Genomic DNA, 24945 nt, shown 5'->3' with positions numbered 1-24945 from the left:
GATTTTTGACAGAAAACTTTTGTGTTCTCAAGTGACTTGCCATGAAATATTTTGGTTAACTTAAGTGTCAGTTGTGCACCTGTGTGGCACCAGGCTTTAGTTATTTTGATATATAAAATTGTTTCTTGTTGTGAAAACAAACTGAGTCAATTTGGGTATATTGATACCTCATAGACAGTATTCTCATAAAATTGTTTCACCTTTTCAACATAAATGTACACAAATAAGATTATTCTGAAATACATAAGACTTCTTAAAAACCTAATAAGCCAGTCATTTCAAGCTAAATTTACTGAGGCTATAAAAAGGTATACTAATCTAGACCCTAAAAAGGACAAACAATTTAACGGTCTCTGTCTTCTTCATTAGTCAGCCTTGCTCTGACATCAGGTGCAAACTCCAGAGACTAAATCAAGGGCCTAAAATCCTTGTAACACTTTTAAACATGGCCTTCAAGGCCTACAGTAATATGGAAGGGACTAACTAGACTAAAAAGAAAGGGAGAAAGGCAAGAGAAGGGCCAGTCAATGGCAGTTGCCATTGTTAGTACCCTGACACCTCAGACTCACCCAAGGCCCCATGCGCCCTAGGGCATTTGGGACCTCAACCTCTTAATGGGCTACCAGCTTGCTTCCACTGCCTGCAACCAGGGCACCTCAGCTGCAAGAAGCTGTCCCCAGGGCCATGCCTTCTGTGCCATCACACAGGGCACGAAAAAAGGGACTGTCCCACTCTCCAGAGAGGGAGGGGCCAGCCCAAACCACGGGCCAGGATGGAGGACAGGCTTGACCGTCAGCTGCCTCTGACTATGAAGAACCGGGTGCAGGAGAAGATCTTCTCTGAAGAAGCCCAGAGGTGAGAGAGACTCCCCCGTTTACTGTTTATATGGACAAGCCTCGGGTGACCCTAAAAGTGCAGACATAAAAATCACCTTTTTGGTAATTAAGGGGCCACTTACTCTGCCTTACTCCAATTCTTTTGACTGACCTACTGGTCCATTGTCCCCCTCACTAGTACAGATGGCCAGCCTGAGCCAGGACACTTTACAACACTGCTACCTTGCTCACTACAAGGCTACCTGTTTATACATTTTTTTAGTTTTGTTTTCCTAACTTCCTCTATTAGGATGGAGAAAATTGTAACTAAATTCCAAACTAGCAGCCTCCACAGCCACTATTGGCTCTCCTAGCTGCTGCTACTAAACATAAAATGGTACTAAAGTCCTAGGTCTCACGAATTCTGTCATTTTGGCTACAGCACCTCCAGGTGTTTAGGGCACTAGCCCAACATTGCTCCTTAAAATCTCTAGTCTCAGTGGTAATACAAAATCACAAAACCCTGGACCTGCTTAGGGCTAAAGTAGGGGGAGTTTGTGCCCTCTTAAATGAAACATGTTGCTTTTGAATAAATACTTCTCACGAGGTAGAAAAAAATTAAAAATACTAAAAAAAAATATATGGATTGTGGATGATCTCAAAAGACAGGCAAGACAAGGGCTTAGCTGAACACAGACAATCTTTGATTCTATAAAAGGACAACTTCTGTCCTGGCTACTCCCTTTTCTCGTTCCCTTACTAATTCTCTTTATTGTTCTTTTGTTTGGGCCCTGCATCCTTAATACTCTCCTCGGAATCATCTCCGCTTGCCTGGAGGCCATCAAGCTCCAAATGGTCCTGCAAATAAAACCCAAAATAACGTCTCCAAGGTCCATCTTCCGGGGGTCCCTTAAATCATCATCCTACTGTGGAACCCTAACTGTCTCCCCACGTCGCCCACTCTCAGCAGGAAGCAGTCATTGATCACACCTACGTCCCTTTTCCCTAACTGCAGTTAGGGCTCCATTTGTAAAAGTGGGGAATGAGACAGGGCAAGCTAGGGTTATTAGGCAGTTTTAGGGACAGTGCAGGAGGGGACCTCTGAAGAATTTAGGGAGGCTTCAGAGATAAGGACAACCAAAGAAATATAACCAATTCCATTAGGAAAACAAACACTCCAGGACGACGAATAATATTAATACTGTTAACGGTGGTCCTGGTTTCCTTCAGGTGATAAAGTGAGGTGGAGACTGGAGAAATGGAGAGTGGTTTAATTTATGGTCACATTAGAAGGGCAGCTGTTTAACTTCAATGCAGGGATGCCCATCCAGAGGACTGGGCCATACATTTAAAGATGCAACTAATGGGGAAAGAGAAAGCTGTTAGATAAGGAATGGGAAGATCCCACACTCAGTAGCAAATTGAGTGAGACAGCCGAGAACTGACCAATCACAGAGAGACTGGGGCAGCTTTAGAATAATGAGGGAAAAAAGGTCTATATTCCCTGAGACACGACTCCACTTTGGCTTCCTTGCCACTCCCAGGCCTGGTTCCCTGGCCTGGGAGTCCCACTTTATTTCTGCTCTTTTTCTCCTCAATAAACTTTTTCTTCTTCTAAACAAACCTGCCTTTGCTTGCTTGCTTGCCTGAGCGTCTGCGAAGTTCCTGCTGCGGCTTCGTGAGACACCAGCCCGTGTGGGGTCTAGTGGCTGGGGCTCAGCGCTGCCCTGTAGCCTGGAATCCGTTCCTGGCTGGGAGACTAGGCCTGACAATTCCGGCATCACATCGAACGAGTCGCTCTCCCGCAGCGTGGAGTGCAAGGCGGGGGCAGGAGAGCCTCCCGGCACCCGTGACGGACACCTGGACCTAGCAAGTTGGGCGTGCCCCTGGGCAGGAGGCAGCGCGCTCCATCCTGGAAGGACCTGAGCCTCAGGAGCCAGTGCATGGAGTCACCATGGGGTGCCTTCTCCTGCGCCTGTTCTCTGTGACTCACAACACTATTTAATGTAGCATGTACGTTGCTTTCAATGAACAGTGTGTGTCCAAAACGATACGGTACAGCTGACGACCCCCAAGGGGCACAAAGCATTTCTACCTTCTGAACCTTCTGAGAGGACCTGTTGAGAAAGAGATCCATAGTGGTTTCTGGAAGGCAGCGTGGGAGTTCAGTTCCTGACAGGATTTAGTCTGCTTAGAGATGCCAGAGCAGAGTGGGTGGTGGGGGGAGGGTGAGAAACATCAGGGCTCCCTGAAGCAAGGCCCCAGGGTATGACTAGTGGTAGTTGTGTCCCTTTCCTGCAGGGATCACACACCCTCAGCACTTCCGATGGGGTCACCCTTGGGGGTGGGGCACCTGCCTGCCATGTTTTCCGGGAGTGGCGTTCTTGGCATACTTCTAAGTTCTCTGATAGCAGGCATTGCCTGTAGCCCCTCGTTTTCTCTGAAGAAGGAAATGTGGGTGGTGGGAGGGCTATCTAGGACTAGATGGAGGGGTTGAATCCTGCAATAAAATTAACCTAGTGAATTCTGGCAAGAGGGAAAATGATTTTGAGTGATTTGGGAAAGTTACCTTATCCTTCCCAAAAGATGAATAAAGATCAAATGTACCATACGGACATGTGTGTGCCCATTGTTTTTTCAATTAGAATGTGTTTATCATTTGTTGCAGATGCTTTTGCACACTACTAAGACATATAATTTTTGTGATGATATTTGTCATGGTAAAAGTTCTGAGTAGTGTCATGAGGATCGGGAGCTGAAGATGGGGTGTCCTTCGTGACTAGAATGTCCGTACCTTTGTCCCTAGTGGGCACCTGTTTGGGTTTTGCTGCTTTCATTCTGCAGAAATCGATGATCAAGGCCATGGGTGCTCCATTCTGGGGACCAACAGTCATTAGAAAAGCGGGGGACATGATCAGTTCATGGTTGGGCCATAGCCAAAGCCTGCACTCGGGGCCCAGGTGTGGGCTGCTGCTCCCTTCCACGCCGGGCCTCGTAATTCTGGAGTGAGACACCGTCTCTCCCACACATACTTATTTACTTTGCTCATTTATATCAGACAAAATGTTTCAGAATTAAAGCACAGTTGCTTATGCTGTCTTTCAACAGGAAATCTGATAGGGCCTCCCCCGTTGCGAAGCTGGCAGCCTCTGCAAAGCAGGTTAGTTTTCCTTCCTCCGGCAGGGGTCGAGGGGGGTTCCCACAAAACAAACAAACAAAAACAAATGTAGAAAAACAAACAAGGGAAAACAAACATAGACAAACAAAAACACAAACAAAAACTAACAAGACTAATAAAAACTAACAAAAACAAACTAATGAAAACAAACAATCAAAAACAAACAGAAACAAACAAACACAAACACTCACAAAAACAAGCAAAACCAAAACCAAATACAAACGCTAACAAAAATTAACAAAAACAAACACTAACAAAAACAAACAGAAACTAACAAAAACTAAAAAACAAACACAAACAAAAACAAACACAAACAAACAGAACAAAAACAAATAAAAACACACAAACACTCACAAAAACAAGCAAAAACAAAAACTAACAAAAACTAGCATAAACAAACAAATCAAACAAACAAAAACAAACACAAACAAAAACAAACAAACAAAACAAACACAAACAACAAAAACAAACAAACAAAAACAAACAGGCACACCAGGGTATTTCCACGGAGGGTGCCTTGATCAGCCTCTTTTAAAAAGCTCCTGGGCGATGAATTGGGCACCCGGAGGGACCCCAGGTACGGGGGAGGGGAGGGACCAGGGCCCACGGGAGGCGGGGTGCAGGGGGGAAGGAAGAAATAGAACGCTACATAAATGAACCCCCCCAAAGGTTAACAGACCTGAACACAATTGTTGATGGGAAGCAGACAGCAATTTGGCTTTAAAATCTTGTTTCAAATTCAGAAAACCCGGAAGGCAACTGAAGCCACAGGCACATCCCGGGGATTCCCGGCCAGGAAAGCCTGGTGCTAACTGTCAGCGCCTGATCATTATCAGCTGTTGCCAATTAAACTGAGAGGTTCGCTTCTTACTGTCCGTTTCCCTGGGGGCAGGAACACAGAAGGGGGATCTACCTTCTCTTGACAGAAGTGCCCGTTGCCCGCAGCCATCTAGGGCCTCTGGTCCACCACAGTGGCCTCGTAGCCACGCCAAGAATGAAGTACTCAGCTCATTTCCACCTTAGAGTTGAATAAACTGAGTCACAAAAAGACTGAGTAGCATCTCCTGGACTGTGACGGTGGAAATGAGAACCCATGAGGTGTGTCTCCAGGGTCTGGACTTATTTGTTCCCTGAGCCCTTCTTCACACTTCTCTTGTCTCTGCCTCTCCAGCCAAGATACCAGAATGTTGAATTTTAGTTCCTCCTCCTCACATGACTGTTTCCACCCTCGCTGCACCATAGAATCGCTTGGGGGGCGAGGGGTTTGAAAACAGTGAGGTATCACTGGGAGGCAAGACTGTGTTCACTCACAGGGCCTCTGGGTGTGAGTGGGGACGGTGGCAGTTGGGAGAGCACACGCCAGCTGAGTTCTCTCTTGGAAGCATTTCCCCTTGAGGCTTGAGTTCAGTTTTTAGGTTTCATCAAAGGGAATACATGTGCAATTCCTTTGTGAGAACTTTCATTCTGCAGTACGTTGCGGGCTTCTGTGGTGTGGGATAGCTTAGGGGGTTCAGCTTGCCTGAGTGCTCTCGGCAGAGCTGCTGTGGAAGGAGAAAGCACTGGCGGGGAGCTGACTGGGTGCGGAGCTCAGGACTCACCCAGTCAAGGTACTGGATGTGGTCATGGGATGATGAACTCCTGGCCCCACTTAGCCCAACTCAGAGGCTTCATGGAGAATTTCAAGGAGTGTTCTGTGGCCTTGAAGTGCTGAGCTACCCGTGCCTCTGGTCTGTAACCGTCCCCACAGAGACGGGGCTGGCGCTGACGCAGTGGTGGACATCAGTGTCATTGGCACTTCCCCCCCATGACCTCGCCAAGCCAGGGCCACGGCACACTGGAGCAACCAAGCACGGGGTGAGGGATCTTGTGTCACCCGCAGGCCGCGGACGGAGCGCACTATGTCAGTGAGGAGAGAGGATGCGTGGGGATGAGCTGTGTGGAAGGAGCTGCTGGGAGAGACTCTGAGTTGGGCTAAAACTTCAGCCCACGTGCCGCGGAGCCCAGACCTAAACAGGTGTCTACAGCTGCATAAGGACAAGCAGAACTTCAGCTCACCCGACTTTCTTACCAACATGGTTTACTCACATCTTTACAAATCTATTGCAAACTTTAATTTCTTACAAAATTTTGCATACTCCCAGCATTAGTTCAGTATTCCCAGACCATTTGACTACCTTGGCGACGTCACCCTTTCCCTGTAAAATTATGGTTATTCTTAATTATTTCTAACTTGCATATTAAAAGATTCTGAGAGTATTTTTCTCCTAGATTTCGTTATCTGATGTGAAATCTAGCTAAAGTTTTCTCCACTTTGGTTTTTGGACTACCGTTTCCTTGGTTTGAGAAACTTCTTTAGTGACACTGAGTGCTGTGTACAATCTGACTCCTCCTATGTGCCACAGAATGGCTCTGGGAATAAGGGTTCTGTTGGCTTTTAATTGAATCGCTTCTGTGTGAATTGCCTGTTAATCCTCAAGCACATTCATCGCTCACATCCTGGGTTAGCAGTGACTCGTTCACTGAGCTTGGTTGTACATACGTGACTGGTGCTTGGCTGAATATTTGTCCACATGGATGACACTCCCAGGCGGTCTGACCTGTGTCAATCCTCTAGTACGTTTCAAACGTACAACTGCTGCTGAAGACAACCTCGTTCTTTCTATGTACAGTGGGTGTTCTCTCAGGTCATCGAAGGTCAGGCCAATGACTGAAGGTTTTGATGTCATACGTGTGTATTCACGGCCACATACATGTGCATATGTCAAGTTAGGAAGACTAGAGGATCTTCCACATCAGTTGCAGTATCCCTTCAGTGTATGAGTCTTCTGGTGTGTTTCAACATTAAAGCTATGGTTGCCGTCTCTTAAATATAATGAATCATCATTGTATGTCATCTCAGGTCAGAATATTCACTAAAAGCACTCATGTTCTCTCCACTGTGGATTCCCTCATGTCGTCTAAGGGCAGAACACTGACTGAAGGATTTCCCACATTGATGACATTCATATGGTTTCTCTCCAGTGTGAGTTCCCCCGTGTCGTCGAAGGGCAGAACACTTACTGAAGGCTTTCCCACACAGGTGACATCCACACGGCTGTTCTCCAGTGTGCGTTCTTGCATGCTGCCTGAGGTTAGAGGACTGACTGAAGGCTTTCCCGCACAGGGGACATTCATACGGTTTCTCTCCAGTGTGAGTCAGATTGTGCTTTCTAAGGTCAGAGCTTCGAATGAAGGCATTCCCACAGATGCGGCATTCATAAGGTTTCTCTCCAGCGTGAGTCATCTCGTGCCGTCTCAGACTGGAGCAGGTACTGAAGGCTTTCCCGCACAGATGGCATTCACAGGCTTTACCTTGACTGTGAATGTGCTTGTGCTGATGAAGGCATGGCCGGCCACCAAGGGATTTCCGACACTGCTTGCTGATACAGGGTTTCTTTTCCGTGGGAGCCGATAAATGTTCGTTCAGTGTGGAGAACTAGGATGAATCTCCCATACTGTTACATTCAGAGGGAATCTGCTTTTGGGAAGGAGAGGAAAGGCTATTAATGGTTTTCCATATACATCCATACATTCATTATTTTATATATATATATATATAAAATCATTTAGTGATGCCTTCAATTAAAATCATTCCAGTGTTAATTCCTAACGAGTTGCATTTCCCTCCTGCACACGTTTTTGCAGCATCCTAACTGCAGCTTGTAGACTGATTTTGAAGGCGTCATTGTGTTTCAAAGAATAGGCAAAGGGGCCTCCCCAGTGGCCCAGCGGTTGAGCGCTGGGTTGCGAAGCTGCCCTTAGCCTCTGCTGCGCCGGTTCCATCCCCGGCTGCTCCCCGGCCACCAGAGGAGGGTCCCACATGGCGCGCAGACCTCTCCTGCCGCCCGCTGCTCCCCTCAGCAGTGTACTTCGGTCCTTCTGCCTGCTCTGCTCCCCGCTCTGGCTCTGGTGGATTCTCTCATCCTCCCACGCTTCTGACTGTACCAGTGCTTGTATAAATAAATAAATAAATCTTTAAAAAAAAAAACTAGGCAAAGACTAGGCATAGGAACAGTGTGTAGTTGTCCATATTTTTTTAATATCTTGGGTTATAATTTTGAGCTCATTAATTTTTTCACTAAACTCATACTATCCAAAACGTTTTGGATAGTATCTCAACTTAATGTACTTTAGGATAATAGATTCACTTATTAACATACTACTGCCATGTCTCTAATTTGAATGATTAGTGTCACTCCCCATGTGACTTACCATTGCCTTGATGGTAGATGCGTCCTTCCTGCTGATATGGACTCTCCTGGGTTCTAAAAAGGTCCCGGGGTTGGAACAAGACAAAACCTGCAGGCTGTGGATCTGCCCTGTAGATCTCAGACCCTGTAGATCTGAGCATCTGGTCAGGAGGGCAGGGAAGGGCAGGCGATCGCCGGGGGGGGGGGCGGGGGGACTTGGTGGCGCCCCCCCACCCCAGCAGGGCTAGTGGCAGAACGATGGGGAGGGGCATGGATGCTGCCCGCGCCTCCTCCCGCCCCTCCCCTAACTCCATCTCAGACCAGTGCATGGGAACAGGCTCAGCTCTCCTCGGCCCAGTCTCAGCTCCCTCTGGCCGGCACGGAGCAGGCTGCTGCCTGTTCCAAACGTGCAAACGCCAGCTTTTCTGACACACGTGGAGACGTTCCCATCGGCTCTGCAGATCACGCTGATGGCCCAGCGTCTTCCTGTATCATCTCTGTGCCCCAAAGAGGCGCAGCACAGACGCCAGCACACGGGGCCTGGGCCGGTCCTCCCAGGGAGCCAATGGCCGTCTCCCACGGGACTGTTCCCCGGGAGACGTGGAACATTGTCATCGACTGGAAAGATTTGTTCATTGGGATTAGGAAGCACATTGTCTCCTTCTGCTTCTATGCACCCCAGACACGGCCATAGCAGGGTCGGGGGTTCGGTTCTGCTCGTTGAGGACAAGCGTGGGCACAGCCTGGTGAACTCAGACCTCACTGCTCGGGTGACGTCTGCCCCGTCTCACTTCTAAATCCATCCCCTGTGTCAGGAGCCCTGGGGCGTGGATGGTTGAGCTTGGCCCCGAGGACGTGATTTCGCCTTCCAGTAATGATTCACCAGCTGACTGAGGGCTCTGCTCTGTGCCCTCAGCCAGGGGAGCGATTCACAGGCACCTGAAGTGTGTGTGGATGGATGGCTGCGGCGAGGCCGAGTGCCTTTCCTTTGAGGTGAAGGTCGGGCGCTGCAGAAGAGAATTTGCGCCGCTCTGCGGCAAAAGAAAGAGTAAAAATTGATGCTGAGCAGCAGTTATGGACATGAAGGCGCCATGGTGCCCCGGACTCGGCTCCACGCAGGCGCCTCCCTGCCCCACCTCCAGCACCGCTTTCTGGGTTCTCTGACGCCGACTGTCCCCTTGGGAGGGCGTGAGCGCCCGCTGGCCTCTGCAGCCCAAGCACCTGGAATCAGGTGGAGGAAGTGGGTGACTCACAGATAAAACAGAGGAGATGGCGCCCTCGGCCTGGGCCCACAGGCGCTGGGGCTACATCAGCCCGGCTCACAAAGATGCCTGGATTGGGGCCAAGATCCTGGTCTCTGGGGTAGCAGGACACCCAGTTTACTGCGCCTCAGGGTGCCACTGGCCCACACTCCTCTCTGCGGTACAGACGGGCGCACTGAGAACACCGTCACCCCCGAGCATCAGGTCCCACGAGGACATGGCCTGTGCTGTCACACTAACACTGCCAGGTGCCTGCTCAGCAGGCCGGGTCCCAACCCGACCCCACCCCCGTCCGGGCCCAGGCCAAGGAGATCACAGCTGTAACTGTGTAATGAGAGAAAGTCTGCATAACAGAGAAGAAGTGTTACTAACACAACACAACCAGAAGGACGCAAGGGTCGCCATGCCAACGGTAAGTGGGTGTGAGTCCTAATCATTCAAACTGCAGATCCGGCAATAAGGTAAGGTGCCTGCAGGAGTGTAATGGAGTTGGAATTAAGCACATTCTGGGGAAAAGTTTGGTAGTTTGAAATCAGTGAAGAAATTAAGCTCAAAATAAATGAGCTCAAGGCAAAACCTCCGTTCTAAAAATACAGTCAACTGCATCAACATTTCTCATGGTAGGAATATGATATCTCAAAGGATAATATTGTCTGCCTGCAGGTGAGTGACCCAGTATGTGTGCGAGATGAGACCTAGAGACTGTCACGCCCAGGTTGCTAGTGGACAAATGAAGGCAAGGACATAGGCTGGCAAACCACTAAGAGTCTTTTTTCTCTTCTCCCAAACAGCCACGTCTCACTCCAGAGGCTCCCGTTGGACACATTGACGTGGGTGACGAGTTTATTCACAGAGCTGAGTTCAATCAACGTGTTTTAATTCGCGTGGGACAGAAGCCTCATATCACAACAGGGCAGGGAAAATCACTCCGCAAAGAATTGTCCTTTCAACCACACAAACAATTTCACACTAGAGGAAAATTACGTGAGTGCCACGAGTATGGGGAGCTCCTTCGTCCTTACCTTCACCTCAAGAAACACAAGACAATGCACACTGGAGAAAAAAACATGTAACTGTCATTGAGGTGGGCACAAATGTTTGCAAAGCTCTGACCTTAGAAGCCACAATAACACCCAGACCCGACGACGAGGTGCAGACCACACGCACGCCATTCGCGTGAGAAAGTGTTCAGCCACAGCTCTTACTGTGAACAGCAAGAGAAAACTCACACTGTGGAGAAACCCTCTAAATGCCGTGCATGTGAGAAGGCGTTCAGTCCTTTTTTACCTTAGAAGCCACGAAAAAATCCGCCCTGCAGAGAAGCAGGATGCCTGTCCACAGGGCGGGAAATCCTTCAGCCAAAGCTCTGGCCTTAGCCAGCACAACAGAATTCATAGTGGAGAAACACTACACAAGCGTAGCAAACCTAAAAGCAGCATGGAAAACTCTCCAGCGAAATTGTACGCAGGAAAAAAGGACATCAGTGAGCACAAGGCAGTGGCTGAGGATGTTGAATGTAAAAATTTCTAAGAAATTGAACCTTTTCAAAACAATGCAAGCTGTTGCAAATGCAGCTCAAGGCTGGCGTGAGGTCATCTCCGGGCAACCCCTCTGTGAGGCTTCCTCCCCAGGAGACGCGCAGCCCTTGCTGCATCTCTCCTTCCTCCAAACCCGCGTCCACCCTTAGCAGCCCGGCCCTCCTCCGGCCGCCCCGCCGCCCCCTCTCACTCTCCAAGCCTTAGAGGCAATTTTTAGCCCATCAGGCCAGGGGCAACATTCACCAAGTCTTGTTTAAAGATGTTGGTGGCACCTGAGCATCTGTCTCCGGCCCTGGGGGCAGCCTGGAGCCACCTCAAAGAGCAGCACCGTGTTCCCGGCCTGAGAAAGCTCCTTGGCTTCGGTCCCGCTTCTGACTGGAGATAAATGGAGGCAGAGTCACTTCTAAGGCCACACGTCACATCTCGCTCAGGGAGCCCTGCCTGGCCGAGCCACAGAGGCGGTGCCCCGCGCAGTCCTGCAAATTGTACTCAACTAAGACAAAGCCCCCAAACTACCAGCTCCCCTGGGAGCGGCTGGAAACGACACACACAGTGTAGCTGCGCGAGCGGGGCTCCTGGGAATCGCTCTCCTGGATGAGCTGCCGCCTAAGGGCGGGTGGGGGTGGGGAGCACCAGGGACTCTGAAGGGCAGCCTCAGAGCATGACCCTTGACACCTTTCTGGGGGGCGTCGTCACCCCAAATCTGCACCTGGGCAGGGACCCCGAGGGGGAGGAGCACTGGGCCTGAGTGCCCTGGGCTTGGGCGAGGGAGGGTCTCTCTGGCTTCCCTGTGGGGTGAAGCAGAATCGGGTCCAGCCTGGGCTTCACTGTGTGAATCTGGGGGAGTCCCTGGGGTGGGCCCAGGGCGTGCGGAAGGCGCCCTGCCCCGGCCCCCCACCCCGCGCTGACATGTGGCCGGGGTGGTGGTGGCCAAGGGATCGTCGGGCACCTTCCCCCGCTTGTTTTGACCCGAACACGAATCAGTTTCCTGCTCTTTGTAAAGTCTTTGAAAGTGAAATTTGTGTCGGTCTTGACCTTCCACGCGTCGCCCGTCGCGAGTGCGTTGGCACACATCCCCCCACACACACTCATTTGCACACAAGAGTGTGTTACTGAGAGTGAAGAGGAGCTGTTGAGACACCGTCTTATTAGAGTCCAGCCCCCAGCAGGAGGCTGCCCGGTGCTGGCCGCCCCAGGCTGGGCAGGGGAAGGACAGGGCGGCTCCCGCGGCCGCGGCTCCAGCTCTCTGGAGGCCCGGGGGCAGCCAGCTCATGGGTGAGCCCCAGGGCACGCCCAGGAATCCTCGTGGTCTGTCTCCCCCGCTGTCACGGGGTCCCCGTTGCTCAGGACGTCGGGGTTGAGGAGCCGGGGTGGGAGGGAAGGGGCGGGACGACAGCCGGGCGCAGCCATCTCGCGGCTGCAGCAGGAGAGCCCAGCGCCGGACAGGCCCGCTCTGAGCTCCGGGCCAGGCTAGTGAGGACACAGCGCCCCCCTTCCCCAGGGCCCCACTTTTCGTCGGCTCGTCATGCCCAGGACCTGTCATAGCAACCAGCCGCCTCCCTCGCCCACCACCCACACAGCACAGGGGGCAACGGAAGAGGAAAGTCAGGGGACACACCTGGGCCCACCCAACGCTGCCCCATCCCCAGCGACCCCACTCCTGGGACAGGCCCGGGCTGCTCCAAATACCTGTAGGCCCGGCCCGCGCCCCGTTTATAGCCCCTGGCCCCGCTCGCCCTGAAGCCCCAGAACCCCCCCCGGGTCACCAGCCTGCTGGGCAGCGCTGGGCGTGGCCCTTCCGGGCCGGCATCTCCAGGGGAGTCTGGCGCCGGGTGACCCTCTCCGTGGACACGCAGGACCCCTCAGCCCTCGGCGTCCAGGGCGCCCTGAGAAAGCGTGGTGGGGCTTGGGCTGACCTCTGCCTTCGCCCCCCGTCCGTCATGAGGCGCCTGCTGGGACGTGTCCACCCGGGCGCACCCTGGAGACCCAGGGTCTGGGGGCGGGGGCCGCAGTGGGGCCCGGGCAGAGCCGACGCTGCTTCCCACCAAGGGAAGCCCGAGAGGACACGGGGCCTCGGCCAGAATTCACGGAGTTGGGGTCGTTCATTTTCTGAAGCATCGAGAGATCAAAGTGACCCACTGCCAGTGGTGCGGACCCAAGGGCCGCCTGCCCACCACCCTTCCTTCCAGCGAGCGCCCACGGGGGACAGCCCAGCCACAGATCTCCCCAACCTGAGCCCTCCACGGAACAGCGGCAGCCCAGCCGCCCTGTGCCCCACCCAGTCACACCCCGGTTCTGAGGGCGAGAGCCCGGGGCCAGGCCTGGCAGCAGGTGCCAGAGGTCACGCCCTGGGGCCTCTCCAGGGAGCTCAGGGCCTCCCTCCCTCAATCACTGCCCCTCACCCCTGGTTTGGGGATTGTGCATCCAGGCGTCCCCCAGGGCCATGTGGCCACACCCAGCACCTCCGGCTGCAGGGGCCTCCCGGGGGCCTTGGTGGACACTGAGTGGATCCTGTCTGTCCCGGCCAGCGCCCGCCCCACTGTGAGGATGGCGGGGCCCCGAGGGGCGCTGTCTCCCCAACACCCGTTCTGCATCTTCCCACCTCGCAGGCCCAGGCCAGGCCCTCGGCTCGGCGTCCGGACCTCCTGGGTCCCGATCAGAGAAACCTCGTCACGTCTGTCTTGAGCTGTGCAGCTTCCCTTGAAGATATTTTTTAATCCCGAATCCTTGGGAATGAATGATGTAGCCGCCTGTGTCCATCCCGCGGGATGCTCCTGAGTGCAGCGGGGCCTCCTGCAGCTCCCCGAGAGTCTGCTCCTGCCCTTTGCGCCCCGGCCAGAGGAGTCACCCCAGCCCCACAGGTGTCCGGAGCCAACTCCGGGCTTCTCTGACTCTCTCCTGTCCCTGCCAGCTCGTGCTGATGCTGCTCTGACATGCGGGGGCAGGTGGGGTGACGCCAGTGGAGGGTCCGAGCCGCAATTTGTCCTCCCCAGCCCTATTCGGGTCCCGAGCCCGGGACGCTGAGGGGGTCGGAAGGGGCCTGATGACTGTCCCTGTCCAGCCGTGGGCAGCTGGGGCCCGAAGTGCCTCGTCAGGCCCCACCTGTGCCAGGTCGGGGCCCGGCAGACGGGAGGCGGGGAGGGGTCACACGGCGCCTGACTCCCGGGGGAGATGGAAGGGCCACGCCCAGCACTGCCCAGCAGGCCGGTGACCCTGGGGGGCGGGGGCGGGGCCTCGGCCCGGGGCGGGGCCAGGGGCTATAAAAGGGGCCCGGGCCGGGCCTGCAGGTCATTCGGAGCCAGCGGTCCCGATGCCCGCATCGTCCAGCGGCTCTTCCTGACCCCGGCAGGGTAGACTCCGGACCTCGCCGCGAATTGGAGCTTCAGCCTCAGGACTGGACGCGCTCGCAGCCTCTGGACCAGGCGCGGGGACCAGGAGCGCTGACCTGCCTTCCACCGAGACAGACGCTCGTCCCTCCGGCCAGGCGCGCGCGGCATGGCTCCGGGGCCTGCGGAGACGACCGGCTGCCAGGGCCGCCTCGGGCGCCGGCTGGGGCCCGGCCAGGTGGGGGCCGGTCTGCGCAACCTGGGGAACACCTGCTACGCCAACGCGGCCCTGCAGTGCCTGACCTACACGCCCCCGCTGGCCGGCTACCTGCTGTCCCGGCCGCGCGCGCCCTCCTGCCCCCGGCGGCTGTCCTGCACGCTCTGCGCCATGCGGGCGCACGTCTCCCGCGCCCTCCTGCACCCCGGAGAGGTGGTGTCGCCCGTGAAGGAGCTGCTCGCCGGCTTCCATGCCTGCCGCCAGGAAGATGCCCACGAGTTCCTGATGGCCACCTTGGACGCCATGCAGGGCGGGTGTGTGAGCGAGCTGGCGGCCGCGCACCCACAGCCCCAGGACAGCACCCTGGTGCGGCGGCTCTTCGGGGGCTACTGGAGGTCCCAGATCCAGTGCGTGCGCTGCTGCGGAGTCTCCACCACGCTGGAGCCCTACCTGGACATCGCCCTGGACATCCAGGCCGCCGACAGCGTGGAGCAGGCTCTGCAGGACTTGGTGAAGCCGGAAAGCCTGGACGGCCCCGACGCGTACCACTGCGCTGCCTGTGGCCTCAGGGGGCCCGCCGCCAAGACGCTGGCTCTGCATGCCCCTCCCCAGGTCCTCATCCTCATGCTCAAGCGCTTCGGCGGCCCCACAGGCGGCAAGGTGGCCAAGCCCGTGCGCTACCCACAGCGCCTGGACCTGCAGGCCTTGCTGTCCGAGCAGAAGGCGGGGGCCCTGGAGTACGAACTCTATGCGGTGCTGGTGCACGCAGGCTGGGGGTGTCACCAGGGACACTACTTCTGCTACGTGAGGCCTGGGAAGGACCGGTGGTATCGCATGGACGACTCTGAGGTCACCTCATGCAGTGTCTCCTCCGCCCTGAGCCAACAGGCCTACGTGCTCTTTTACATGCAGAAGAAGGAACTGGACAGGGCCAGCGAGCAGGACTCCCCTGGCGGGCCACCCCCAACGCTGACCACCACAGGTGTGGACCCGCTTCCTCAGGCCCATCGGGAGCCTGTAGGAGACCGGCCTCCTGCGGTCCCCGAGCCCCAGGAGCCTGCGCGAGAGACCCCGACCCGGCCGGTCACCTTGGACCAGTGGAGAAAGCGTCAGGAGCACGAGCGACCCAAGCCTGCCCTCAAGCTCAGGGAGGTGGACCGTGCCCTGCCCGCTGACGCGGTTGTGATCCACCGGCCCAGACAGCCCACGGGGACCAGAGCGGGCCCTGCCCAGCACGACACTGGCCTGCCGCAGCTTTCAGCCTGGGCACATGCTGCTCAAGGGCCAGCCCCCGTGGGCAGAGCCCCTGGCATGGGAGGAAGAACCAGAGCCACCAAGGGGAAGAACAGGAAGGCCCAGAGGGTCCTGCTTGCCTTCTAGACATGGACACCCATCTCCGGTTGTCCAGGCCAATGTGACAAGAGCACATGAACACCCAGCATCCTGCGTGTCCCATGGGAGGCCCACCCCGCCAGAGCCACCCAGACCCAGTGCTCCTCACCCTCAGCACCTTGGACATGACCCCGGAATGCTCCTTCCCCTGCCCAGCAGGAATGTGTTTCTCAAGCGCTCCCCAGCTCCGTGTGGGCCAGGTGCAGGGGCACAATGGAATCCCACTCCTGGCACGGGGTTCCCTAGTTTTGGTCGCCCCTGATCCTCCAACTGTGGCGGGGGAAGAAAGGGCAGAGCCCCGGGCTGGGCACAGGTGGCCCACACAGCACACTCAGCATTGTCTTAGGATGAGTTTTGCTGCAAAGCTACTCAGCTGTCCCCAATGGAAACCTGTTCTGCATCCAACGAGTCGCTCTCCCGCGGCGTGGAGTACAAGGCGGGAGCAGGAGAGCCTCCCAGCACCCGTCACGGACACCTGGACCTAGCAAGTTGGGCGTGCCCCCTGGCAGGAGGCAGCGCGCTCCATGTTGGAAGGACCTGAGCCTCAGGAGTCAGTGCATGGAGTCACGATGGGGTGCCTTCTCCTACGCCTGTTCTCTGTGAACTCACAACACTGTTTAATGTAGCATGTACATTGCTTTCAATTAACAGTTTGTGTCCAAAACGATACGGTACAGCTGACGACCCCCAAGAGGCACAAAGCATTTCTACCTTCTGAACCTTCTGAGAAGACTTGTTGAGAGAGAGATCCATAGTGGTTTCTGGAAGGCAGCGTGGGAGTTCAGTTCCTGATAGGATTTAGTCTGCTTAGACATGCCAGAGCAGAGTGGGTGGTGGGGTGAGGGTGAGAAACATCAGGGCTCCCTGAAGCAAGGCCCCAGGGTATGACTAGTGGTAGTTGTGTCCCTTTCCTGCAGGGATCACACACCCTCAGCACCTCCGATGGGGACACCCTTGGGGGTGGGGCACCTGCCTGCTGTGTTTTATGGGAGTGGTGTTCTTGGCATACTTCTAAGTTCTCTGATAGCAGGCATTGCCTTTAGCCCCTCGTTTTCTCTGAAGAAGGGAGTGTGGGTGGTGGGAGGGCTATCTAGGACTAGATGGAGGGTTTGAATCCTGTGATAAATATAACCTAGTGACATCTGGCAAGAGGGAAAGTGATTTTGAGTGATTTGGGAAAGTTACCTTATCCTTCCCAAAAGATGAATAAAGATCAAATGTACCATAGGTGACTTGTGTGTGCCCATTGTTTTTTTAATCAGAATGTGTTTATCATTTCTTGCAGATGCTTTTGCCCGCTACTAAGACATATAATTTTTGTGATGATATTTGTCATGGTAAAAGTTCTGAGTAGTGTTGATACCGGAATTGTCAGGTCTAGTCCTCCAGCCAGGAACGGATCCCAGGCTGCAGGGCAGTGCTGAGCCCCAGCCGCTAGACCCCCCAGGGTTGGTGTCTCACGAAGCCGCAGCAGGAACTTCGCAGACGCTCAGGCAAGCAAGCGAGAAGAGGCACGTTCGTTTATAGAAAGAAAAAGTTTATTGAGGAGGAAAAGAGCAGAAATAAAGTGGGAACCAGGCCTGGGAGGGGCAAGGAAGCCAAAGTAGAGTCGTGTCTTAGGGAATATGTACCTTTTTTTCCCTCATTATTCTAAAGCTGCCCCAGTCTCTTTGTGATTGGTCAGTTCTCGGCTGTCTCACTCAATTTGCTACTGAGTGGGGATCTTCACATTCCTTATCTAACAGCTTTCTCTTTCCCCATTAGTTGCATCTTTAAATGTATGGCCCCGTCCTCTGGATGGGCATCCCTGCATTGAAGTTAAACAGCTGCCCTTCTAATGTGACCATAAATTAAACCACTCTCCATTTCTCCAATCTCCGCCTCCCTTTATCACCTGAAGAAAACCAGGACCATCATTAACAGTATTAATATTATTCGTGGTCCTGGGGTGTTTGTTTTCCTAATGGAATTGGTTCTATTTCTTTGGTTGTCCTTATCTCTGAAGCCTCCCTAAATTCTTCAGAGGTCCTCTCCTGCACTGTCCCTAAAAACTGCCTAATAACCCTAGCTTGCCCTGTCTCATTCCCCCCTTTTACAAATGGAGCCCTAACTGCAGTTAGGGAAAAGGGACTTAGGTCTGATCAATGACTGCTTCCTGCTGAGAGTGGGCGACGTGGGGAGACAGTTAGGGTTCCACAGTAGGATGATGATTTAAGGGACCCCGGAAGATGGACCGTGGAGACGTCATTTTGGGTTTTATTTGCAGGACCATTTGGAGCTTGATGGCTGTGGCCGGGCTGTCCCCCGTGGGTGCTCACATGAAGGAAGGGGGTGGGCAGGCGGCCCTGGTCCGCACCCCTGGCAGTGGGTCACTTTGAACTATCGAGGCTTCAGAACATGAATGACCCGATCATCGTTAAATCTGGACGAGGCCCCGCGTCCTCTCGGGCTTCCCTTGGGGGGAAGCATTGTCGGCTCAGCCCAGCCCCACTGCGAACCCCGCCACTAGAGCCGCGAGCCCTCAGGAATCCGGAGCGTGTCCCCCTCACCACAGGGCTCCCGGGGGGGCCCTTCGGCGCCCATCCCAGCAGGCGCCTCATGACCGTCGGCGGGTGAAGCCAGAGGTCAGCCCAGGCCCCACGGAGCTTTCTCGGGTCGCCCTGGACGCCGAGAACTGCGTAGGTCGTGGGTGTCCACGGAGAGGGTCACCAGGCGTAGGACTACCCAGGAGATGCGGGTCCGGAGGGGCCACGCCCAGCGCTGCCCAGCAGGACAGCTACCCGGAGTGGGGCGATGCAGGGCTTCTGGGTGGGCGGGGCCAGGGGCGATAAAGGAGGCTCGGGCCGGGCCTGCAGGTATTTAGAGAGGGGGGTCGCTGGGGATGGGGCAATGTTCGGTGGGCCCAGGTGTGTCCCCTGACTTTCCTCTTCCATCGCCCACTGTGCTGCGGGGGTGGTGGGTGAGGGAGGCGACCAGTCGCTATTACAGGCCCTGGGCATGACGAGCCGACGAAATGCAGGGCCCTGGGGAAGAGGGGGCGCTGTGTCCTCACTCACCCGGCCCGGAGCTCGGAGCGGGCCGGGCCGGAGCCAGGCTGTCCTCCCACCACCCACATTCCCTCCCACCACCCACATTCCCTTCTTCAGAGAAAACGAGGGGCTACAGGCAATGCCTGCTATCAGAGAACTTAGAAGTATGCCAAGAACGCCACTCCCGGAAAACATGGCAGGCAGGTGCCCCACCCCCAAGGGTGACCCCATCGGAAGTGCTGAGGGTGTGTGATCCCTGCAGGAAAGGGACACAACTACCACTAGTCATACCCTGGGGCCTTGCTTCAGGGAGCCCTGATGTTTCTCACCCTCACCCCACCACCCACTCTGCTCTGGCATCTCTAAGCAGACTAAATCCTATCAGGAACTGAACTCCCACGCTGCCTTCCAGAAACCACTATGGATCTCTCTCTCAACAAGTCTTCTCAGAAGGTTCAGAAGGTAGAAATGCTTTGTGCCCCTTGGGTTCCTCAGCTGTACCGTATCGTTTTGGACACAAACTGTTCATTGAAAGCAACGTACATGCTACATTAAACAGTGTTGTGAGTTCACAGAGAACAGGCGCAGGAGAAGGCACCCCATGGTGACTCCATGTACTGGCTCCTGAGGCTCAGGTCCTTCCAGGATGGAGCGCGCTGCCTCCTGCCCCGGGGCACGCCCAACTTGCTAGGTCCAGGTGTCCGTCACGGGTGCCGGGAGGCTCTCCTGCTCCCGCCTTGTACTCCACGCTGCGGGAGAGCGACTCGTTGGATGCAGAACAGGTTTCCATTGGGGACAGCTGAGTAGCTTTGCAGTAAAACTCATCCTAGGACAATGCTGAGTGTGCTGTGTGGGCCACCTGCGCCCAGCCCGGGGCTCTGTCCTTTCTTCCCCCGCCACAGTTGGAGGATCAGGTGCGTCCAAAACTAGGGAACACCATGCCAGGAGTGGGATTCCATTGGGCTCCTGCACCTGGCCCACACTGAGCTGGGGAGCGCTTGGGAATCCCATTGCTGCTGGGCAGGGGAAGGAGCAATCCGGGGTCCTGTCCAAGGTGCTGAGGGTGAGGAGCACTGGGTTTGGGTGGCTGTGGCGGGGTGGGTCTCCCCTGGGACACGCAGGATGCTGGGTGTTCATGTGCTCTTGTCACATTGGCCTGGACGACCAGAGATGGGAGTCGGTGTCTAGAAGGCAAGCAGGACCCTCTGGGCCTTCCTGATCTTCCCCTTGGTAGCTCTGGTTCTTCCTCCCATGCCAGGGGCACTGCCCATGGGGGCTAGCCCTTGAGCAGCATGTGCCCAGGCTGAAAGCTGCGGCTGGCCAGTGTCGCGCTGGGCAGGACCCGCTCTGGACCCCGCGGGCTGCCTGGGCCGGTGGATCACGACCGCGTCGGCGGGCAGGGCACGGTCCACCTCCCTGAGCTTGAGGGCAGGCTTGGGTCGCTCGTGCTCCTGATGCTTTCTCCACTGGTCCAAGGTGACCGGCCGGGTCGGGGTCTCTCGTGCAGGCTCCTGGGGCTCGGGGACCGCAGGAGGCCTGTCTCCCACAGGCTCCCGATGGGCCTCAGGGAGCAGGTCCACACCTGTGGTGGTCAGCGTTGCGTGTGGCCCACCAGGGGAGTCCTGCTCGCTAGCCCTGTCCAGTTCCTTCTTCTGGATGTAGAAGAGCACGTAGGCCTGTTGGCTCAGGGCAGAGGAGACATTGCAGGAGGTGACATGAGAGTCGTCCATGCGATACCACCGGTCCTTCCCAGGCCTCACGTAGCAGAAGTAGTGTCCCTGGTGACACCCCCAGCCTGCGTGGACCAGCACCGCATAGAGTTCGTACTCCAGGGCCCCCGCCTTCTTCTCGGACAGCACGGCCTGCAGGTCCAGGCGCTGTGGGTAGCGCACGGGCTTGGCCACCTTGCCGCCTGTGGGGCCGCCGACGCGCTTGAGCATGAGAATGAGGACCTGGGGAGGGGCGTGCAGAGCCAGCGTCTTGGCGGCGGGCCCCCTGTCGCCACAGGCAGCGCAGTGGTACGCGTCGGGCCCGTCCAGGCTTTCCGGCTTCACCAAGTCCTGCAGAGCCTGCTCCACGCTGTTGGCGGCCTGGATGTCCAGGGCGATGTCCAGGTAGGGCTCCAGCGTGGTGGAGACTCCGCAGCAGCGCACGCACTGGATCTGGGACCTCCAGTAGCCCCCGAAGAGCCGCCGCACCAGGGTGCTGTCCTGGGGCTGTGGGTGCGCGGCCGCCAGCTCGCTCACACACCCGCCCTGCATGGCGCCCACGGTGGCCATCAGGAACTCGTGGGCATCTTCCTGGCGCCAGGCATGGAAGCCGGCGAGCAGCTCCTTCACGGGCGACACCACCTCCCCGGGGTGCAGGAGGGCGCGGGAGACGTGCGCCCGCATGGCGCAGATCGTGCAGGACAGCCGCAGGGGGCAGCAGGGCACGCGCGGCCGGGACAGCAGGTAGCCGGCCAGCGGGGGCGTGTAGGTCAGGCACTGCAGGGCCGCGTTGGCGTAGCAGGTGTTCCCCATGTTGCGCAGCCCGGCCCCAACCTGGCCGGACCCCAGCCGGCGACCGAGGCGGCCCTGGCAGCCGGTCGTCTCCGCAGGCCCCGGGGCCATGCCGCGCGCGCCTGGCCGGAGGGACGAGCGGCTTCTTGGAGGGGAGGCAGGTCAGCGCTCCCGGGTCCGCGCGCCTGCTCCAGAGGCTGCGAGCGCGTCCAGTCCTGAGGCCGAAGCTCCGAGTCGCGGCGAGGTCCGGAGTCTACCCTGCCGGGGTCAGGAAGAGCCGCTGGAGGATGCGCGCTTCAGGACCGCTGGCTCCGAATGACCTGCAGGCCCGGCCCGGGCCCCTTTTATAGCCCCTGGCCCCGCCCCGCGACGAGGCCCCGCCCCCGACCCCCACAGGTCACCGGCCTGCTGGGCAGCGCTGGGCGTGGCCCTTCCGGGCCAGCAGCTCCCCGGGGAGTCCGGCGCTGGGTCACACCCCCCCGACTCCAGTCTGCGGGGCCGGACCTGGCACAGGTGCAGTCTGACGAGGCACTCAGCGCCCCAGCTGCCCACGGCTGGACAGGGACAGTCATCAGGCCCCTTCCAACCCCCTCAGCGTCCTGGGCTCGGGACCCGAATAGGGCTGGGGACGACAAATTGCGGCTCGGACCCTCCACTGGCGTCACCCCACCTGTCCCCGCATGTCAGAGCAGCATCAGCACGAGCTGGCAGTGACAGGAGAGAGTCAGAGAAGCCCGGAGTTGGCTCCGGACACCTGTGGGGCTGGGGTGACTCCTCTGGCCGGGGCGCAAAGGGCAGGAGCAGACTCTCGTGGAGCTTGCAGGAGGCCCCGCTGCACTCAGGAGCAGCCCGCGGGATGGACACAGGCGGCTACATCATTCATTCCCAAGGATTCGGGATTAAAAAATATCTTCAAGGGAAATTGCACACTCAAGACAGTCGTGACGAGGTTTCTCTGATCGGGTCCCAGGAGGTCCAGACGCCGAGCCGAGGGCCTGGCCTGGGCCTGCGAGGTGGGAAGATGCAGAGCGGGTGTTGGGGAGACAGAGCCCCTCGGGGCCCGCCATCCTCACAGTGGGGCGGGCGCTGGCCGGGACAGACAGGATCCACTCAGTGTCCACCGCGGTCCCCGGGAGGCCCCTGCAGCCGGAGGTGCTGGGTGTGGCCACATGGCCCGGGGACGCCTGGAGCCACAAACCCCGCCCCAGGGGGTTGGGGCAGTGATGGAGGGAGGGAGGCACAGCGCTCCTTGGAGAGGCCCCAGGGCGTGACCTCTGGCACCTGCCTCTGGGAGTGGCCCCTGGGATATTGCCCTCAGAACCGGGATGTGGCTGGGGGGATGTGGGGGGGTTGGGCTGCCGCCGTTCCGTGGAGGGCTCGGGTTGGGGGGAGCTGTGGCCGGGGCTGTCCCCCCGTGGGCGCTGGCAGGAAGGAAGTGGGTGGGCAGGCAGCCCTTGGGTCCGCACCCCTGGCAGTGGGTCACTTTGATCTCTCGAGGCTTCAGAAAATGAACGACCCGAACTCCCTGAAATCTGGCCGAGGCCCCGCGTCCTCTCGGGCTTCCCTTGGGGGGAAGCAGCGTCGGCTCTGCCCAGACCCACTGCAGCCCCCACCCCTAGACCCGTGCGCGCTCAGGAATCCGGAGCGTGTCCCCATCACCCCGGGGCTCCGGGGTGCGCCCAGGTGCGCCCGTCCCAGCAGGCGCCTCATGACCGTCAGGGGGTGAAGACAGAGGTCAGCCCAAGCCCCACCGCGCTTTCTCAGGGCGCCCTGGACGCCTAGGGCTGGGGGTCGTGGGTGCCCACGGAGAGGGTCACCCGGCGCCAGACTCCCCAGGAGATGCGGGTCTGGAGGGGCCACGCCCAGCGCTGCCCAGCAGGCTGGTGACCCGGGAAGGGGGGGTCGGGGGCTTCAGGGCGAGCGGGGCCAGGGGCTATAAAGGAGGCGCGGGCCGGGCCTGCAGGTATTTGGATCAACCCCGGCCCGTCCCAGGAGGGGGGTCGCTGGGGATGGGGCAGCGTTGGGTGGCCCAGGTGTGTCCCCTGACTTTCCTCTTCCATCGCACCCTGTGCTGCGGGGGTGGTGGGCGAGGGAGGCGGCCAGTCGCTATGACAGGTCCTGGGCATGACGTGCCGACGAAAAGGGGGGCCCTGGGGAAGGGGGGCGCTGTGTCCTCACTAGCCCGGCCCGGAGCTCGGAGAGGGCCTGGCTGGCGCCGGGCTGTCCTGCTGCAGCTGCGAGATGGCTGCGCCCGGCTGTCGTCCCGCCCCTTCCCTCCCACCCCGGCTCCTCAACCCCGACGTCCTGAGCCACGGGGACCCCGTGACAGCGGGGGAGACAGACCCCGAGGATTCCCGGGCGTGCGCTGGGGCTCCCTCAGGGGGCTGGCTGCCCCCGGGCCTCCAGAGCGCTGGAGCCGCGGCCGCGGGAGCCGCCCTGTCCTTCCCCTGCCCAGCCTGGGACGGCCAGCACCGGGCAGCCTCCTGCTGGGGGCTGGACTCTAATAAGACGGTGTCTCACCAGTTCCTCTTCACTCTCAGTAACACACTCTTGTGTGCAAATGAGTGAGTGTGGGGGGATGTGTGCCAACGCACTCGCGACGCGTGGAAGGTAAAGCCCGACACAAATTTCACTTTCAAAGACTTTACTAAGAGCAGGAAACTGATTCGTGTTCGGCTCAAAACAAGCGGGGGCAGGTGCCCGACGATCCCTCGGCCACCACCACCCCGGCCACATGTCAGCGCGGGGTGGGGCGCCGGGGTAGGGCGCCCTCCGCACGCCCTGGGCCCACCCCAGGGACTCCCCCAGATTCACACAGTGAAGCCCAGGCTGGTCCCGATTCTGCTTCACCCCACAGGGAAGCCAGAGAGACCCTCCCTCGCCCAAGCCCAGGGCACTCAGGCCCAGTGCTCCTCCCCCTCGGGGTCCCTGCCCAGGTGCAGAGTTGGGGTGACCACGCCCCCAGAAAGGTGTCAAGAGACCTGCCCCAAGGCCGCCCTTCAGCTTCCCTGGTGCTCCCCACCCCCACCCGCCCTGCGGTGGCAGCTCCTCCAAGAGAGCGATTCCCAGGAGCCCCCATTGCGCTGTGACACTATGTGTGTCGTTTCCAGCCGCTCCCAGGGAGCTGGTAGTTTGGGGGCTTTGTCTTAGTTGAGTACAATTTTCAGGACTGCCCGGGGCACCGCCTCTGTGGCTCGGCCGGGCAGGGCTCCCTGAGCGAGCTATGACGTGTTGCCTCCATTTATCTCCAGTCAGAAGCGGGTCCGACGCCAAGGACCTTTCTCAGGCCGGGAACACGGTGCTGCTCATTGTGGTGGCTCCAGGCTGCCCCCAGGGCCAGAGACAGATGCTCAGATGCCACCCACATCTTTAAACAAGACTTGGTGAATGTTGCCCCTGGCCTGATGGGCTAAAAATTGCCTCTAAGGCTTGGAGAGTGAGAGGGGGCGGCGGGGCGG

The 24945-nt window shown here is 57.5% G+C and overlaps 2 protein-coding genes across 2 annotated transcripts; one reads left to right on the top strand and one right to left on the bottom strand.

Annotated features, from left to right (window-relative positions):
* Positions 1–14517: 14517 nt before the first annotated feature.
* On the top strand, positions 14518–15945 carry LOC311188024 (ubiquitin carboxyl-terminal hydrolase 17-like protein 6; the record flags this gene model as incomplete). The annotated part of the gene is made up of 1 exon (XM_084259798.1): positions 14518–15945. The coding sequence occupies one exon, from the start codon at positions 14518–14520 to the stop codon at positions 15943–15945; it is 1428 nt and encodes a 475-aa protein (XP_084115924.1).
* Positions 15946–20170: 4225 nt separating this feature from the next.
* LOC311188023 (ubiquitin carboxyl-terminal hydrolase 17-like protein 6) lies at positions 20171–21598 on the bottom strand (the record flags this gene model as incomplete). The annotated part of the gene is made up of 1 exon (XM_084259797.1): positions 20171–21598. One exon carries the CDS (start codon positions 21596–21598, stop codon positions 20171–20173), a length of 1428 nt encoding a protein of 475 aa, XP_084115923.1.
* Between the last annotated feature and the right edge of the window lie 3347 nt (positions 21599–24945).

This window comes from Talpa europaea (genome assembly GCF_964194135.1).
Source record: "Talpa europaea genome assembly, contig: HAP1_SCAFFOLD_117, whole genome shotgun sequence".
NCBI classification, from domain to species: domain Eukaryota; kingdom Metazoa; phylum Chordata; class Mammalia; order Eulipotyphla; family Talpidae; genus Talpa; species Talpa europaea.
The sequence above is the reverse complement of the archived record's forward strand: the minus strand, read 5'-3'. Positions and strand labels throughout refer to the sequence as shown.